The sequence below is a fragment of the Chelon labrosus genome, assembly GCF_963514085.1.
Source record: "Chelon labrosus genome assembly, chromosome: 6".
Classification (NCBI taxonomy): Eukaryota; Metazoa; Chordata; class Actinopteri; order Mugiliformes; family Mugilidae; genus Chelon; species Chelon labrosus.
The window spans coordinates 28,321,108-28,340,836 of record NC_140342.1 but is presented as its reverse complement, the minus strand read 5'-3'; the positions used below and the strand labels follow the sequence as shown (position 1 = coordinate 28,340,836).

Sequence of the window (19,729 nt, the reverse complement as noted above, 5' to 3'; positions counted from 1 at the left end):
ATATTACATCAACTACAACTGAAGTATTAATTTGCTGTCTGGAATATACACCCTTCAGCCATAACATTATGACCACCTTCCTGATATTGTGTAGGTCTCTCTTGTGGTGACTCATCAGAGAATGGACATGTTCCTTCTGAGGGTGTCCTGTTGTTGTTAGTGGGGGGGTCTTTGAGGGGAGGGTTCTCTATGGATCATCACAGATACTTGATCAGTTTGGGATCTAGTGAATCTGGAGGCCAGGTCAACACCTTGTGCTGTTCTTCATGTTTTTTTCAGTTGTTCCTAAAGTGTTTTTGTGTGTGTGTCTATGTCAGGCTGCATCCTGCTGGGGATGGCTGCTGCCATCAAGGAGTGTCATTGCTATGGGGTGGGGGTGCCTGGTCTGGTCTAGGTGGGTGCTACATGTCTAAGTAACATCCACACCAATGAATGCCAGGTCCAGAAGTTTCCCAGCAGAACATTGAACTGTCACAAGATGGTCAATGTTATTCACTTCTACTGTCAGTGGTCATAATGTTGTGGCTGGTCAGTGCACACAATACACTAGACATTTGCACTAGACTGGCCAGTTCATTAGGTACACTAGTGAATGCATCATAACAGTCCTCCTCTAATCTTCTTCTTCTTCTTCAGGCTGTAGTTTGTAGAACGACTTAACTGACGTGTGTTCCTATTATTTTGACAACCCCATTCAGTCCAGTTTAACTCCATCCTCTACAATGATCATCCAGGTGAATCACCTCCTTTCTGACTCTGCTTCTACTTCAACTCAACAATATATGAGTCATGAAGGAGGATTTATATCAGAATGAATTCACTAGTGTACCTAATGAAGTGGCCAGTGAGTGTTCCTCTTGTTCCTAAATGGGTCTGATGGTTCGTTGATTAGTTTAGAGTTTGTCTCGTCTCGGTCTTCACTAGAAAACATCTGAGCTAACGTCCAGAAATCATCAGCTGCTGTTTAATTAAAAGAAGAAGAATCTCAGTGACGCGTCTGCTGCTCTAATCTCAAACACTGTTCTTAAAGTTTAGAGGAAAATATTGATGATGTTTAATAAGAACTAGCTCTGATAGAATGATAAATGGTTTTATTGCCTCGGCTGCGTCAGAGCATCTGATTTCAAACCGTTCAGGGAGGAAGGAGAGAGTTTCTCTGAGGCGACTAATAAATGAAAGGATGATTTACAGCCTGGTTTTCAGATTAATTTCAGTCTTTAGAGCCAAATTCACCGCTCCGTCATTTTACAATAAAGGACGTTAGAGGTCTGGAAGCCTCATTTACATTTTTTACAGGTGTTTATAAGGAATTAATGGATTATACAAGATTAAACCAAACACAGGTCTGGATCAAGTCTCATTTATCACATTTATCAGCTGTACCAATACAAACCTAACCCTTTACTACCTGCTGTGGCCTCAGGACGACAATTACTTTATCTCAGTTTTATTAAAAAAGACAATAAAATACAATAAATTCCATGTTTTTACTGTTTAATTGTGAAAATCTTCATCTTTTTTACTTTGAAACTACAAATATTTGATGACATTGCACATCCAGGAGATTCAGATCACTGAAAGCGTGCGTGACGTTCACCGTTAAATGTTTTTACTGCGAGAAGAATCAATTTATTAAAAGGACGAATGTTAAAAAACGACTGATTAATTGATCGATCGTTCTCAGATTAATCAGATAATCTATTGATCAGTTTGGTAGCAGCTGTGGAGGAGTCGCTTCAGGAGAAGAGATCCTGAAAATCTCATTTATTTATTGATTCAACTGAAATCTGTGAAAAGAAAAACTAGATATACAAGATAAACTGTTCTTCTCTCCTTTGTTTAAACTAAAAGTTCAAATGATTCTGCAGGCTGTTCCTCCTGCAGCGTATTTAAAGAGCGAGGCGGCGCTCTCTGCTGGAGACACTGAGACTCTGCGGTTTTACTCCGTTCACATCTTCTCTGTGTTTCAATCTGATCTGTTGGTGATGGTCTGTTTTGTGTGTCTGCAGGTTTCTGATCGTTCTGGGATGTTTGATTCTGGCCATCCTGACCACGTTCAGGGAGCACGAGAAGGTGTCTGCACACTGGCTGGTTATACTGGTGAGACCTGCCTTCATTTCACTCCTTTAGCATCAAATTTAAACCGAGTAAACGTTTCATGCTGCCTGTTTTTATTTCTTGTGAATCATTTCACACATTTCTGCAAAATTCAGTCAACAGATTTGTGTCTTTGAAGCCTCCAGTCAAGTTTCTGTGATGCTGGATGAGGTTTTAACTGTGCGACATAAATTAAAGTGTCACTGCGTATTTTATTTAATTCCTCTCTTTGCAAATGCATCCAGGTTCAGTTCGTAGCACTGAGTGAAAGATAAATCTAAATTAAAAAATGTATCACGGCCTTCTGCAAAATGAGGATGATACGAAGTGCAGCAAGTACTGGCCTGGGCCCCCAAGCGTTTCTCTGCCTCGTCCCGTTGACTCTGTTCTGTATAATAATGGAGCGACTGTCTGAACGTGTTCTCCTGCAGGAAACCTTCGCCATCTTCATCTTCGGAGCAGAGTTTGCTCTGAGGGTCTGGGCAGCCGGATGCTGCTGTCGCTACAAAGGATGGAGAGGGAGGCTGAAGTTCGCCCGCAAGCCTCTGTGCATCCTAGGTGAGGAGGAGGAGGAGGAGGAGGAGGAGGAGGAGGAGGAGACACAACGTTTAGAGAAGTGTTCATCTGTTGACCTTCACTGACGTCTGCTGGAAATATTCTGCACATTGATGAGGAGCTAGCTGTTGTTCTGACCGTGAATCTGATCCGTTCAAATCAGAACCAGAGGATGAATCAGTTTTAGTGGTATTATCATTAGTATTATCATTATTATTAGTAGTAGTAGTAGTAATAGTAGTAGATGAGCCATTGCTTGGTGCAATAACCACGTGACCAAACTGTTGTTAGATTTTTAAATCAAAAAACGAAAAAGTAAAAGAAATGAAATAAAACATTTTATTCTGTGGTCTAAAGCAAAAAATAGAAAGTTAGTATTAGATTTAATTTTCTTTTCTTTTGACTAACGTGATTTAAAACAAAGTGTTTCTTAATTAATATAGTTTAGCTACAAGTTGCAGGAAACGAAATTTGATGAAATTTGAGGAAGTGAAGACTATTTTTAGCCCAGACGTCCGTCCTCAGTTCATCTGTTCATTTTTCTCTCTGTTCTGTTTCAGCGTTGAGGAAAATGTTTTATTTAAAGTAAATAATGTCGTCATCAGGCTTCATTAACGTCATTAGGACAGAACACTGTAATCATCTGCTCTGTGACTGTTCTCTGGATAAATCTCATTAGCTGCTCCTCATCAGCGTCTCTGTGTTCGTCCTAATCATCGTGTCGGTTTAAACTCATTAAACGTTTGATGAAAGCAGCTTTTTATCTATTATTTATTTAATTTTTTTTTTCTTGCGTCTCAGACATCTTCGTGCTGATCGCCTCGGTGCCGGTGGTGGCGGTGCGTAACCAGGGTAACGTCTTGGCCACGTCCCTGCGCAGCCTGCGCTTCCTGCAGATCCTGCGGATGCTGCGCATGGACCGGAGGGGGGGCACCTGGAAACTGTTGGGCTCGGCCATCTACGCACACAGCAAGGTGAGAAAAATACACAGTGGTATGGTGTCTCCATGTGTCTGTCCACTGCTCCTCTAAAGTGAAGCCAAAGCAAGTAGAGCTCCCCCTGGTGTCTGGCTGCAGTATAGGTCATAAGCTCCACCCCCTCCATGTTAGTGGGCGGGACTTGAGCCGAACTAAAACACTAAAATACACGTTAAATGATTTATTTTCATTATAGTTTCTGTTATTTTAGGTAGTTAATATAATGTTGATGAATGTTCAAGTGTCAGTTTTTTGTTATTTGACGCTTTAGAAACAGGAAGTGACATAATGGTGACCAGCAGTCTGGAGGAAGTGTGGGCGGGGCATCAATATCACAGCTCCACGTGGCTCCACCCTCAGACCGTACTGATCAGACTCTGGCTCCAAACTCAAAGATGGCGCCGCCCGTATCCCCGGGAAAATTGCGTCGGTTTGGTTAATGAGAGGAAGTGGAGACGTGTCGTCCATATTTATATACAGTCTATGCTCCAAAGACATGCTCGTTAGGTTAATTGGTGACTTTAAATTGGCCCCCTCCCCCCATGACCCTCCAGAGGACAAGTGGTTACAGAATATGAATGAATGAATATAAAAATGTTAATAGTCAGAAACTGTTCTGAAGATTTTTACACAGAATTTGACATTTTTTTACTTTTTTTGGTAGAAGAATCTGTATTTCTATCTGTGACTTCATCATGGATGGAGGAAAAGACATAGAACCCAGTCAGACACATGAAACATAAATATTACACTTGTTTTTTTTTATGAAAATGAGCCAATATTACATATCAGTGAGGTGTTTCCAGTATCTGTTGTGTTGTGACCTCTGCAGGAGCTGATCACAGCCTGGTACATCGGCTTCCTGTCTCTGATCCTGGCGTCTTTCCTGGTCTACCTGGTGGAGAAGGACGACGTCTCCGAGAACGAGAACCCCACGGGCCCTCCCAAGGCGCAGGACTTCGACACGTACGCCGACGCACTGTGGTGGGGGCTGGTACGTTCAATATTAGATAGAGAAGAGTCTTCAGGGTGGGTTTGTCTGGACGTCGGTGGACTGATTTTAAATGAACAAACCAAAAACTGATCATTTTTTAGGTTTTAATCTAAAACCTTGGAGCTGTATTTGTATTGTGATGCATTCAAGCGCTGTTGGTAATTTCCATCAGCTTCAAATTCAGCTGCAGAGAAACATGAATGGACTCTGGAGGACAAGCGATAAAAAATAAACGGCTTCAGATTTAATGACGGCCTCTGGTTAGAGCAGCAGCGGTGCCTCATTAAAAGCGACCGTCCTTCAACCACGAGGCCAAAAGTTCAGGTTCCCTGACGGCGAGCATCTGCCCGGGCCGCGGCGTCCTTCAGCGAGACGCTCGGGTGGTTTTCTGACCCCGGGAGGCGCTGCAGGGATCGATGCCGAGGTTCCTCCTCAGGAACGTGTTACTGCTGAAACAAGGACGGTGCTGGGGCTGTTGGGCTGAAAGCCAAGGACCTGCATCTATAACTGGATGTTTGTTTGTGTTCCAGATCACTCTGACCACCATCGGCTACGGAGACAAGACCCCAAAGACCTGGGCAGGTAGACTGTTAGCAGGCACCTTCGCTCTGATCGGAGTTTCCTTCTTCGCTCTGCCTGCAGTGAGTTCAGCCGCTGTCCATCTTCACTACTACTAATACTCCTGTCCCTCACTGAGACAAACGTCTCCACATCTCTGCTGACCACATGTCCAGCCTTTCGTGTCCCCCATCAGACCACAGCAGAGTTCAGACTGGTGGTCCAGTATGAGGTGTCTGACTGTGGCTCTGTCTGCAGGGTATCCTGGGATCAGGTCTAGCTCTGAAGGTCCAGGAGCAGCACAGACAGAAGCACTTTGAGAAGCGCAGACATCCGGCTGCTGGACTCATCCAGGTGAGACGCGTCCTCTCGTCATCGTCGTCCTTTCTCACGTCGTCCCAGGAGACGTTTTGTGACGTTTGGTTTGCTCCTCTCCTCCTCAGTCTGCCTGGCGCTATTATTCCACCAACCCCATCAGAGAAGACCTCATCGCCACCTGGAGATTTTATGAAACCATCATCTCTCTTCCCTGCTTCAGGCAAGTGGAACTGAACTACCGTCTCACTGACGTTAGCTTCTTCTGGTCGTTTTCATGAGGATGACGTTAGCTTCCTGTTAGCTTCCTGTTAGCATGCCTTGGTGCTGCAGAGCTCGTAGCGGACATGAACACACAGACATGACCTCGGTCTTTATCAGCTGATTTTTGATGGTTAACACAATCTCCAGGACAGAAATGTCTCTCCCCCATGGACATAAGGACATTTCTTTTCGAGACATTTCCCTCTATAAAACATTCATGTATTTTCTCTATATTTCCAAAAGTATTAAACTTTAACCTTCCTCATTTATTTTATTTATTCTTCTTTAACATTTATTTATCTCTCATTTATTCTATTATTTTCACAATTATTTATTTATTTTTTATTTAATATTTACTGATTTATTCTTCTTTATATTTCCACTTTTATTTATTTATTCTTTATTTCTTTCTTCTTCGTAGTTCCACATTTATTTATTTGTTTATTTAATTTTCTTTATTCCATTTTAGTATTTATTCTTTCTTAAATTTACAAATGTATTTGCTTATTCTTTTATTTATTCCTCCTTACATTTCCACTTTATAATTATTTTGCAGATTTATGTATTTATTTATTTTTTAATTGTTGCAATTTATTCTAAAATATTCATATTTAAATTCAATGTAAAAATTGGACGTATAAACTGAGTGAAGATGATTGACCTTTGACCCTTTTCTCTCTGTCCACCCACAGGAAGGAGACGTTGGAGGTCATGGCGAGGTAGGTCGTCGTTCTCTGACATATTTAAAGTCTTTTTAATGAGACTGATGAACGTTTCCTAGAATACCTCACGCTCTGGAGCGGCTCCATGTATTAATTCACCAGTTAAATAAATCTCTGGGCTAGCGGCGGCGATGGTAAATACGTGAAGCTGAACGCCCACACCAGCTGCTTTAAGCTGACGGATATTTTTAGAGGCCCATTAGTGAGTCCATTAGTTGTGTTTCAATTACAAATGACAGTTGATGGTTCTTCATTTCCCTCCGTCACGCCGAGTGACATTAATAAGTCTCTATGTCAAAATAATAAAAAGGTCAGAGTGTTTGATTGTTTCATCTGCTGCTAATCAGCACTCAGTCTGCTTCAGACTCCACAGGAAGGGAAATGACTTTGGTTGCTTATCGGTCAGAAGTTTTCCTCTGGTGTCGGCTGTAGTGTCTCGTCTAGTCGGACCTCTGTGGGCAGTGAGTCGATCAGAGAGAGCACTCTGATTGGCTGATGAGATTAGACAACCAGAAGAGAAACAGGAAGTAAAAAAAAACAATGATCTGAACGTCAGAATCCACAAATACCTTCATCTGGAAAGAATAAAGTGTCGACCAACAGATCTGAGTGTTTGTAGCTCATCCTTGCTTCCTAGCTAAAAGTAGCTCGTCCTGCCTTTCTAGTCTCTCAATAAATAGTAGCTAGCTTCTTAGCCTCCCAACTAATTGCAGCTCTTCCTACCTTCCTAGCCTCCCAGCTAATAGTAGGTCTTATTGGTCACATCAAGGCGATGTCGCGTACACCTGGTATTTCACTAACCTGCAGCACAAGCCGTCGGTTCAGGTCAAGGGAAGCGTCGTCACGGGCTCATTACAGCGCGGCGTTCTGCTTCGACGCCTCCTGGCCCCCGTCGAGGTTGTTCAACACGCTGGATTAAGTTACCGCCGCTAAAAGCAGCAACAAGAGGAGCCCTGATGCAGAGGAGGGAGTCACTCAGAGTCCTGGAAGTAGCTTTAATCTAAAATACATTTAACATAAAACTTATTGGCCTCCATACGTTCACTTTTTATTATTTGTCCACATTTTGACATTGCTGCTTTCATGACCAGCACAGCAGCATGGCAGGACATGACATTTAGTTTAGCCACACAGATAATGGAGAACTAATGGAAGTAGAAACAAAAAAAGAGCATTAGATGTATGGAAAGAAAGAAAGAAATAAGGAAACAGAGATGCAGAGAGACAGTGAGGGAGGCGGAGAGCTTTTAGTGCCTCGTAGGATCAGCGGATGGGAAATTAGCAGTCTGACATTATCTAGTTGCTCTGAGCGAAGAGGTGGACGACGGCCAGGAACTAAAACAGCGCTGTGATGTCCAACAAGAGGCCGATAAGCTGTGTGAATGTGAGTGAGTGTGATATTAGACCTTTTATCAGGACCAGTTTCCACTCTGTGTCCGTTCAATATAACGCTGAGAGAAAATTAGATCTCAGAGTACAGAGGAGAATGTGTGTGGTGTTATGAGGCCCTGGTCAGACGGTGTTAATGTGATGTGATCTGATCACAAGAGTCCAGGTGTGAACACTGATCTGGTCTCTAGAGTCCAAGTGTGAACACTGATCTGGTCTCTAGAGTCCAGGTTAGAGTCCAGGTGTGAACACTGATCTGGTCTCTAGTGTCCAGGTGTGAACACTGATCTGGTCTCTAGAGTCCAGGTGTAAACACTGATCTGGTCTCTAGAGTCCAGGTTAAACAGGTCCAGGTGTGAACACTGATCTGGTCTCTAGAGTCCAGGTTAGAGTCCAGGTGAGAACACTGATCTGGTCTCTAGAGTCCAGGTTAGAGTCCAGGTGTGAACACTGATCTGGTCTCTAGTGTCCAGGTTAAACAGGTCCAGGTGTGAACACTGATCTGGTCTCTAGTGTCCAGGTTAAACAGGTACAGGTGTGAACACTGATCTGGTGTCAGTCCACATGTGGAGGTGGTCTGGGACACATGTGACCTCCTTCCTTTGGTAGTGTTTCTTTCTTTTCCTCTTTCCTTCCTTCCCTCTTTCCTTTTTTCCTTCCTTCGTTTCCTCCCTTCTTTTTTCTCCCTTCCTTCCTCCTTCCCTTCCTTCCTTCTTTCTTTCCATCTTGTTCCAACATCTGGATCATGTCTCCAAGTCAACAAGCAGCTGTTGATGGTTCTGATCCAGCGGTAGGTAGAGATCCATTGGAGACAGCAGCTGCTACAATATTCTACTGACCACATGATGGCGCTGCTGATTTACAGACACACAAACTGAGATCAGATCTCAAGTGCTGGCTGGGGACGCATGTGGAGACACATTTAGATTAAGACCAGGTGGAGACACAGGGACGTAGAGATGGACAGGTGGAGATCAGATCACTCAGGCTGGATGTTAATGAGATCAGTTCAGACTTTATGTCAAACACGTTGAATAAAGAATTAATTCCTCTACACTAGATAAACCATCTCTGGTAACTGTTAAAGCTCAAAGTCAACTTGTCCTTTAACTGTAACTTATTAAAACCTCATTTCCAGAAAGGTTTTGATGCCATAAATAAAAACAGTCCCTTGTGTTATAGTCAGTGGAATGTAATGAGTTTTCATCGTCTCTTTCAATATTAACAACTCTGGACTCATGTTCCAAAGAGAAAATGATGGTGATCGGAGGAATTATTACTCTAACTGTCTGGACCGTCTCCTAACAGCTACTAAACAAGAGCCCAGCTGTAATAGACGGGGATTATCTTTTCATACTGCGTGGTAAACCAAACCATGTGTGTCTTGGGAAGCTGTGGGAGATAAGGAGCAGCATTATTATTATTTTTTTTTTTCCCGTTGTGTTGCCTCGTTTACAGAGATCCACGGGATAATCACATCTCATTTTCTGCTCTTTATTCGGCCGAGGAGCGGTTAGAAAGAGCTTCTCTCTTCCTTTAAAGCTTCCCATTCTGCAGCCTCTCAGCGCCGCTAACTGCCGTCCCTATTCTGTCCCGAGGCCACATAGAGGCTCATATTGTGTGTCCCGCTGTGGGAGCAAAGTCGCCGGGAGCGCTCCACGTTTCAGAGGCCTTGTTCGGGCTGCCGTCGGCTCCGGTTACTCCGCCTCTCTGCCTCTTCCAAGGCACACAGGAGTCTTATTTTACCCAGGGAGCTCTTGGCTTTGTGCTGCCAAATATTGTCAGCCGTTGGACAATAAAGGAGACCAATCTAGTCGCAGCTCTTTGAGGCTTCCTTCTGCCAGCGGAGCATGAAGAACATCTCAGAGAGGGTAAACACTGACTCAAGTAGAAGCTGTAGAATGTCAGTGAATAGATTTCAAAAGTTAAAAGAACTTCAAAGAGCTTTAATTCAGTTTTAACCTTTCTTAAGAAACACATTAAATACTTGCAGACCCTCGATATAAAAGCATGGACACTTGATTTATTGTTTGCAACTTTTGCAAAAGTTCAAATTGAGACCAATGAGTTCATCCAAGCTAAACGAGCGCCATCAGGGAATTCAGGGTTTCCATGAAAGGATGGACATGGTCTGCAGCAATGCTTAGGTAGGAATTAGGCAGGAGCTTTAATATCTTCACAATAAAACAACTATTTCCATCAGGTGTCACTAGAAGGTCATTAACTATTGGCAGCGTAAAAAGGTTGATCAGTTCAGTCAAACGTTTATTCTTCTTCCTCCTTTTCTTTTATCTTCCGTCCCCATCGCAGCCAGAAACTGAGTTTACTCGAGCGCGTCCGCCTTCCCAACGCCCGACCGTCCGTGGGGTCGGCCAGGAAGCTCATGGGTAACGCCGACTCCATCGAGGAGAGTCCCTCCAAGGAGCCCAAACCTGCCGGCTTCAGCAACCGGGAACGCTTCCGCACCGCCTTCCGCATGAAGGCCTACACCCTCCGCCAGAGCTCTGAAGGTAGGAAACCTATGTAGGCTCTGAGCTTTAATCCAAAGGTTATTAATGTTTTGGGTTATTTATTTATTTATTCTTTTTCTACCAGATGCCGGAGCCCTGGCAGATTCAGCCTTAGAGGAGCGGGGCTTCCCCCCAGACATCCTCCTGGAGGAGATGATCCCCACTCTGAAACTGGTCATCAGGGCAGTCAGGTCAGGAACTCATCCCCGTGTGGTTTTTATTTTATTTTGGCAAAGATAAGATGTTGAAACTGTGATGTAGGTCCTTGTAGGCCCAGAAGAATTGAGCCAAACATTGCAGTTCCTCAACAACGAGTCAATCCCCATTGACCTCCAAAACCTTACAGCAGAAAGAATAATCGTGTTTTACAGCCTGGTACAAAAACAGTTTTGTTCTCTAGAGCTAGAAAGAAAGAAGAACAACCATATTGTCATTGTCTGCATGATACAACGAAATTGCTAAAAACCTCACAGCAAGAATAAAATACATAAAATACTCTACAACAAGCCTAAGGTATTACCTAACTCACCTGCTGGACAGGTTCTTCCATCCATACTCCACCTCTTTAACCATTTTATCTGCATTAGCTGGGAGTTAGGTGGAGTCAGGCACTGCCAACATGGAGACGCCCAGTGACTCCACGCTGAGCTAAACCTTTAGTACTTCACAGTATTCAGTATTCAGCATGACGATAGGATTTGTCCCCTAAGTTTGGACACTGGATACGTCCTCGCTCTGCAGGACTACAGAAGCCAACACAGAGTGATCGATGTGGCAGAACTCTCACATGGTGACAGTGTGCTGGTAAATCTATAGGCCACACAGCCACACAGCTGGCATAATGCAGGAACTCAATCTAGCGCGAGGGCCTGTGAGATGAGTGATTAACCCTGTGAAAGTGCTGCTTCCTTCCACTCCATTATATCGTGGTTGAATGGCTCTCTGAATGGGACGCTCGGACCCGGAGGGCTCTAGTTTCAGGCCTCAAGACTTTCTGCCAAATGCTGGAGTTGGAGCAGCAGCAGCCAACGAATCTAGGAAGAGTCTCTGTTTGACAAAAGGAAGAGCTCAGTAGTTAGGATTAAAGTTAGCTCTTTAAACTCTACGACACTTTATAAGTTACAGATTACTTACACTTGATGCCTCAAATAAATCAACTCAGCAGCTCCCCCCCTTCATTCCTGCCTTTCCTTCCTTTCCATTACCCTTCCAAGGTTTCCTCTTTCCTTCCATCCTAGTTTTCTTCCTTTCTTCCTTCCTTTCTACCTTCCTTCCTTGGTTCCTTCCTTCCTTCCTTCCTTGAATTAATCAGATCTTAACGTGAGACTCTTTCCATCTTGTTCCAACATCTGGATCATGTCTCCAAGTCAACAACCAGCTGTTGATGGTTCTGATCCAGCGGTAGGTAGAGATCCATTGGAGACAGCAGCTGCTACAATATTCTACTGACCACATGATGGCGCTGCTGATTTACAGACACACAAACTGAGATCAGATCTCAAGTGCTGGCTGGGGACGCATGTGGAGACACATTTAGATTAAGACCAGGTGGAGACACAGGGACGTAGAGATGGACAGGTGTAGATCAGACTGACCAGGGTGGATGAACAGAAATGAACTGTTGAAACAAATACATACGATTTTATACACAAAATTCAACTTGTTGGGTTTCAAGAACTTCTACAAGCTCCATCATAGGTCACGCTGCGTGTCAGACATGAGTTTATAGCGTCATAACGCCAGTAATGAGTTGAAAATCAGTTGTAGCCTGTTGCTTGTTTGGTTGCAATGTGAACGAAGAATGAGCATTTGGAAGGGGGTTGACAGCGTCCTCCTGGTTGCATTTAGAGGATTTCTGTCCAAACAGGAAGAGACCTTGTGGCTGACCAATAGATAGATAGATAGACAACTTTATTGATCCCTTTGGGAGGTTCCCGCAGGGAAATTGACACAAGGGTATGTTGTAGGGAATACATAACACATCTGGGCAGCTGTTGGTTGTCCACTAATCACAGGGTTGGTGACTCCATCGCTGGATAAGGTAAACGGTCTTTGGGCAAGACACTGAGCCAGACGTTTCTCCTGATGCCTGATGATTGTGAACTCTTTGTCTCGCAGGATCATGCAGTTCCTCTTGAACAAGAAGCGGTTTAAGGAAACTCTGAGGCCTTACGATGTCAAAGACGTGATCGAGCAGTACTCTGCTGGACACCTGGACATGCTCTGTAGAATTAAATACCTCCAGACGAGGTGAGCAACCGCCTTACCCAAAGCTCATGACTCGTCTTCCTCTTCCTCTTCCTCATCCTGTTTCTCTTCCCTTTTAAGGATCGACATGATTCTCGCCCCTGGACCCCCCCTCACCCCGAAACACAAGAAAACTCAGAAAACGCCCTTTACCTACCCACCCAGTCAGTCGCCCAGGTACTGTCACTGTGTTCAAACCTAATACACCAGATTATATCAGAATCCTGACTGTGAGTCTAAACCTTTCGCTCTCTACAGGAGGAATCTCTTGTTCCTTTCCTCTAACAAATGTCTTGTTCAGTCCACATCTCTAAGTGTCCCTCTGTTTCAGGCACGAGTCCTACTTAGCCAAAGCCGCCTCCATCCCAGATGCCGAAGACCAAAGCATGATGGGTAGATTTGTCAGGGTGGAGAGACAGGTGAGAAGGAGGGTCCATCACGTCACCAAACATATTTAGATCTTAAACATATGAAGACGAAAGTGTCTGACCTGAAAGCAGGTTGTGTGGTGGTTTTCATGTCCCTGGTTTGCTGCACTGATGTTCAGTCTTTCAGAGGTTAAGTGTTTGCATCGCTTCTGATAACTTGAATCCTTGATGGGGCAGGGAAAAATCAGAGATCTTCTTTGAACTAGGTCACACCAGCATTTAAATGAACAACATTTCAACTAGGGATGTCCCGATCAAGTTTCAGTATCAGCCAGTTCAAGTCCTAGAGTTGGTCTCCTGTAGCTTCCTAAAGTCTCGGGACGGGAAGTATCGGGACATTCTAAATTTCATAAAAATACATCTGTCTTTAGTGTTGACCAGCTGCAGTGTGGTGGAGTTTGATGTTGCAGAAGGTAAAGACATTCAAAATGGAGGGGGGAAGTCTTTGAACAACTTCTTTTCTTCGTAACAGCAGCATATGTTCAACATATTTGTCAAAACGGTCGCAAGATCTTACTCAACTTTAAAGCTCTAGCAAATAATCTGACATCTTATCTGAGAGCTCATCATAAACCATTGCGTTCATTAACAGTCTGTTTGTATGGTTGTGTCTCAGGTGGAGGACATGGAGAAGAAGTTGGACTTCCTGGTGGACATGCACATCCAGCACACCGAGCACCTGCAGGTGGACTCTGCCGGCGCCGCCCACATGACCCTGGAGGCCTGCGATCCCACGGGGACCGGTGAGATCCGCCGGGTCTTCTTCAACTACGCCGAGGCGTTCCCGCACATGTCGTACCAGATGCCCGTCAGCAAGGTGAATACGTGTCCTGGCAGAGGACGAGGGGGCACCGAGGGCGTGGCAGGAGGAGGCGTCGTCCCTCCAGATCCTCCACCGTCGCACCAACAACAACCTCCGGCAGCCATCCCAACGTACACAGAGCGGCCCACGGTGTTGCCCATCAGCTCCCTGCACTTGTCGGCAAGGCCGGGCAGGACCACAGGGGGGCGGGGGGGCGACTCGCCGCTCTCCATGCTGTCGGTGAACCACGAGGAGCTGGAGCGCTCCCTCAGCGGGTTCAGCATCTCCGGGGAGAGGGAGGGCGAGGGAGGGGAGGACTTGTCGATGGGGGCACCGTTTGCACCGGGGGACGCCAGCTGGACGAGACCCAAACCGAGCTACCTGGCGGAGGGGGAGACAGATACAGACACGGACCCCTTCACGCCCAGCGGGGGGCCCATGCCTCTCTCCTCCACGGGGGAGGGGTTCGGTGACGCTGTGTGGAACACGCCTCCCTGAGACGAAGCGTGTTTCGAAATCCACGACCCTGAGTCCAGACCTTGAATCCAACCCATGCCTCTAAACCCAAGTCACTGGGTCAAAGCCACACCTCTGGACCCGACCTTTGGGGAGGAAACGTGGGTCACATCCCGCCTTGATGCTGCAAAGTCACGAGGGAGGTCGTCGACCTTCAGAGGCTGCCGCAGACCCCTCCCACCGACCGCGGTCCCAACACAGAGCCATGGCACCGAGACTGCCCCGAGAAAAAAATAAAAAAAGGGAAACCAGACCGTTTGTAAAGTAAAACTCTGTACAGCGCACTCCTCGCAAAAATTTAGCTGAGATTAAAAAAAAGAACATTAATATACATACTATATACACCCAAAAGCTTTATTGCTGCAAAGCCAACCGCACTGCATGTAACGCATGCGATTTTTAGTGTAGACACTGCAAAGTTCAGGATATCAGGAAACGGAAAAAGAGATTGAATGGATACATATACTTGCTATGCCATTTTGTAACACCTATTTTTTTATATGAAAACATTTTCATTGTTTTTTTTTGCATGGTTTGCATGATAATGCACCATTCTGACGTCTAGAGGGTGAAACTGGAACCAAAAGTCTCCTGTCGGTTGTGTTGTGTGCGTGAATGTGTGAGAGGTGAAGACTTCCAGGCTAACGGGACTCTGGTGCGTCGCCAGCGGTTGTGTTTCACCGTCCGTTCTCACGTCGACGCGCTGTAAATTCTCTCAGATCTGGTCGTTTTGTTTTCACACCGCCGTGCTCTTCAGTTGTTTGTCACCACTTTATGCACACACATAAAAAATTTAATAAAATATAAGGAAGAATTTGACAGAATCTGAAACACTAAATCTCTGCTGCTTTGTTGGCACATGGATTCAGGAACATAAACCACCTGTACGTCTTTTAAAAGGTTCACTTCTGCAAAACTAGAGGCCCAATACCTCCACAATTCACTGCGATGGACTGATCCACATCAGGTTTTAGTTAATTAGTGAACTACATTGCACCAATTTTAGCTTTTAGCAAAGATTTAGACTTTTAAAAGGCAAAAATAAAATAAAGCCGTGTCTCTTCTATAAACAGCAAGGCTACATCATTCAATTAAATGCCTTTATTATTGATATGACTCCTTCCTGACCTTCAGATTGTAACTTTAAGACCATATGTTTGATGCTGGTTCCTACAAATTTGTATTTTCAGATGTCATTATTAATCCACAGAGCTCTAACAAACCTCCATGTGACTAAATTCAGGTACTGGACAGAGTTTTATCTACGGTGCTGCTTAAAGGTTTTTGCGTCCTTCAGAATTTTCTGCATTTCTGCTCATGCTGATTCAAAACATCAGCAGATTTTCACACAATTCCTTCAAGTAAAACGAAAAGAACCCAATCAAACACATGGAACAGAAATATTATACTTGTGTATTTGTTTATTCAAATGAACCTTGTGTCCAGTATCTGCTGTGACCTCCTTGTAACTAGATGTTTCTGGTAACTGCTGATCAGTGGTCTACAGCAGCTTGGAGGAATTTTAGCCCATTCCTCAGAACAGAACCACTTCAGTTCTGAGATGTTGGTGGGTTTCCTCACATCAACTGCTTGCTTCAGGTCCTTCCACAACATTTCTATTGGATTAAGGTCAGGACTTTGACTTGGCCGTTCCTAAACATTCATCTTGTTCTTCTTTAACCGTTCTTTTGTAGAACCACTTGTGTTCTTGGTTCTCGTTGTCTTGCTGCATGACCCAGTTTCTCTTCACATTCAGCTCATGGACAGATGTCCTGACATTTTCTTTTAGAGTACACTGGTAGAATTCAGAATTCATTGGTCCATCAATGAGGACAAGCCGTCCTGGTCCAGATGCAGCTGAACAGGCCCAAACCAGGACATTAGCACCCCCATGTTTGATGGAGGGATGAGGTTCTGATGCTGGAATGATGCAGTGTTGGTTCATCTCATTTAAACCAAACTATTCTAGTTTGGTCTCATCTGTCCACTAAACATTGTCCCAGTAGTCTTCTGTCTTGTCCACATGATGTTTAGGCGCAAAAACTTTTAAGCTGCACTGTACAAACATTTCTGTGGTAACGTCATAGAATCATTCAATTCAATTCAATTTTATTTATATAGCGTCAATAACAATACAAATCGTCTCAAGATTTAAATCATAAAGCCACAAACAATTCTGTATTTGGATTCTTCTTCTGTCCATCACCACATTAAGCCCCGCCCACAAACAATCTGATTGGCCCAGCAGATCTTTGCAGGAGCAGAATCAGTTCCCAATGGAGAGACTCCAGAACAACTTTCCACCGTCAAACAATTTGTGTTCAGGCTTTAAGGCTAACTCAAAATATCTGGAACTGTTTCCAGCCACAGTCAAATACAATGATTCATTTTTTTAGTACATGGACTACAGGATAGACTTTGGCTGCAGCTCAGGGTCTATTTTTTAATTTTCTAGTAATATACTCTGCATTTAACCTAATTTCAGTGAAGGCTATCAGTCACCCAGATCAAGACAAAGGCAGGTAAATGTCCAAAAACCAAGCTGACACAAGGACAATAGGGCTTATAGAGTTCCTTGAAGATGTTTCATCTAAGTCTTTAGTTCTAAAGTGATGGTGAGAGGATGGAGTTAGTGATGGACAACACCCACAGATGTTCCTTTCACCAGTCCTTTAGAACTAAAGACCTGGATGAAACGTCTTCAAGAAACTCAAAAAGTCCAGTTGTCTTAGCTTGGTTTTTGGACATTTACTTCTTTCTCTTGTGTAAAAATGCAATATTCTGACCATTAGGATATAAGTCTCTCACAGCAGTGTTTACAATTAGTCATCATGTTTGTATCAGTCTGATCATTACACTGATTCACAGCTTATAGTTCTAACTTTCCATAAATAAATGTGTCCGGTCGCTCACTGTCGATGTCAAAGATCCAAGGATTCAACAGGAACAGGATCTGCTAATAAAGAAAGGCAGACCAACAGCACGTCTTTATAGTCATCTAAAGTCTAATTATAATTTAAACCCACGTCCAAACTGCTGTATAGTCATGTCATGGTTCAAAGGTGCAGACATTTTTATTTTCTAGAGGAAACACAACGAAGCCAGAGAGGCTGAAAGCTTTACAGGTGACCACATATCGGCCTAAACCGCTATTTACTACCTTAGATTTAGGACGACGCTGATACTGAATGTAATATCTGACAAACAACTATATCGACACAAACGAGCTGTTATCATTATTATTATTATTATTATTATAATTATAATTATTATAATTAATACTACTACTAATCCACAGTTAGAAGCATGATCGAGCACCTTCAGAGCTAACGCCACGGCACGAGCCTCCAGACCAGGCTTCAACCGGACCCTGATGGTTCAGGAAGAGGTGGAGACGAAGAACACTGAGGAATGTCCTGTTACCATAGAGACTGAATCAAAGGACATGACCAGACACATCAGTCAATGGAGAAGATTATAGATGAAGAGGAGCATCACATCTACTGGAAATAGAACAAGAGAAGAAGAAGAAGGAGAAGATGGAGATGAAGAAGACAAATGACGAGGAGGCGAAGGAGAACAAGATGGATGAGATGATGGAGGAGGAAGACAAGGAGAACATGAGGAAGAGGACAACAATAAGGAGATATTCTGCTGCTGGAAATAGAAGAAGAAGGAAGAGAAGAAGAAAGGGTAGATCCTTAGAAGACGACCAAGATGTCTCCACGTCTCCATCATCTCTGTCCACATGGATTCCATCTTGGTTCATCCTGTTTTTCTACCTCCATGGAAACTCCTCACCTGATGGTGATTTATTAGTGGATGATTAGTAAATTAACTCCACCCGCCTGAAGCGTCCATCAGGGTTGAATCAAGCGCTCTGTTTGCAGCTACCGTTGAAGCCTGGTGGTGGAGGCAGCTGAAGCTTAAGTCAGGTGACTCAAACCCTTATAATCGACCCTATCTTATTATATTACAGTTTCTCCTGAAAGCCTTTGAATCACGTATGTAACAGACAATAATGACATGAAGATAAATCCCTGCAGGCGTCCGTTCATTGTGCCTCTGAAGCAGGAAGCGTCGGTCAATGACTCCACGCTGTCGTTATTTATTCAGTGTTTCACCTCATCTCAACACACACCGGATTCATGAATGTCAACTCCGTCTGTGGTGCGTTTTCTTTTTGTAAAACACAAAGTTTTGTAGCTTCCTGGTGCTTTTTGGCTCATTTACAGAATTCACTTTCAGCTGCACAGAAATGTAAAGTTTGTGACGTTTCAGCTCTTGTTTCGTTCTTTGTTCTGTTGAAATTAATAGTTTTTTATTATTTCTTGTTGCCGTGCACGTCCAAGTTTCGTTTACAGGTTTGTTTTCCGGGAGTCACGCGTCCACTGCTTCCGTTCAAAAATTTAAAACTTACGCAACTTCCTCTCTAAATTCACTGGAAATAAAATCTACAGCTACGTGACAAATTACTGTTAAAGCCAACTTATTGTTTTATAAATTGTTAAAAATGAAAGTAAAAATAAAAAAAAGTCTTCCAGGACACTGACGTAGAGAAAGTGATGCTAGCATAAGATGTGTTGATCATTAAACCAGATGAATCAAACCTGCCCTCTGTTTTAAATAGTTTTACGTCTTTTCAGTCAAATATTCTGAAAGAAAGGATCAAAACTAGAGGACGTTCCTGGAATATTTCAGTGCTAGCATCACTTTTTACAGAGTGAAAATAATTCCACTTGGGTTTTTTATTTTAGTTTATGTGTTACAGTACATCTGTGTTGTGTTGTGATGAAGTCTTTACTACAGATGTTATTTTACAGTGTTTCTCCCGTGACGTCTCCACTTCAACCTCTTCACTACAAGCTAACAGTAAACTGGTGCAACCAATCTATATACCAGCAGGTGGCAGTAGTCTGTAATCATCATTCAAAAGAGGAAACAGGAAGAGCTACTAATAGCTGGAACGCTAGGAACATCTATTTGCTGGAAAGCTAGGAAGGGTTACTATTAGCTTGAAAGCTAGGGGGAGCCCCTGTTAGCTTGGAGGCTAGGAATAGTTGCTGTTTGCAATGAAGCTAGAACGAGCTAGTATTAGCTGGGGTGCTAGGAAGAGCTACTTTTAGCTAGGAAGAGCTAGTGTTAGCTGGGAGGCTAGGAAGAGTTACTATCAGCTTGAAAGCTAGGAAGAGCTACTGTTAGCTGTTCCACAGTAACCTGACTCACTAGGGCATCACTTCGTCCTCAGACTAGTTGAAGAGGTTTTCATCGGGTGCAGAGGTCTCTCTAGGATTTAAACCTTTACTGTCGTTGTCTTCTTATGTTTGTGAATCAGCTGATTGACATTTCACTATA

At 43.7% G+C, this 19,729-nt stretch overlaps 1 protein-coding gene across 1 annotated transcript in view; it reads left to right on the top strand.

Moving 5' to 3' along the window:
- kcnq3 (potassium voltage-gated channel, KQT-like subfamily, member 3) overlaps positions 1 to 14,795 on the top strand; it is a gene marked incomplete at its 5' end in the record, with an annotated part of 74,551 nt that extends 59,756 nt beyond the window's left edge. The window contains 14 exons of the mRNA XM_084546852.1: positions 2,010 to 2,100; positions 2,529 to 2,655; positions 3,454 to 3,626; positions 4,462 to 4,623; positions 5,154 to 5,264; positions 5,440 to 5,535; positions 5,625 to 5,723; positions 6,457 to 6,479; positions 10,182 to 10,381; positions 10,467 to 10,572; positions 12,500 to 12,631; positions 12,710 to 12,805; positions 12,960 to 13,047; positions 13,673 to 14,795. Coding sequence (XP_084402978.1) covers positions 2,010 to 2,100; positions 2,529 to 2,655; positions 3,454 to 3,626; positions 4,462 to 4,623; positions 5,154 to 5,264; positions 5,440 to 5,535; positions 5,625 to 5,723; positions 6,457 to 6,479; positions 10,182 to 10,381; positions 10,467 to 10,572; positions 12,500 to 12,631; positions 12,710 to 12,805; positions 12,960 to 13,047; positions 13,673 to 14,356 — 2,188 coding nt within the window. The 3' untranslated portion in view covers positions 14,357 to 14,795. The remainder of the gene's footprint in view (positions 1 to 2,009; positions 2,101 to 2,528; positions 2,656 to 3,453; positions 3,627 to 4,461; positions 4,624 to 5,153; positions 5,265 to 5,439; positions 5,536 to 5,624; positions 5,724 to 6,456; positions 6,480 to 10,181; positions 10,382 to 10,466; positions 10,573 to 12,499; positions 12,632 to 12,709; positions 12,806 to 12,959; positions 13,048 to 13,672) is intronic.
- Positions 14,796 to 19,729: the final 4,934 nt, after the last annotated feature.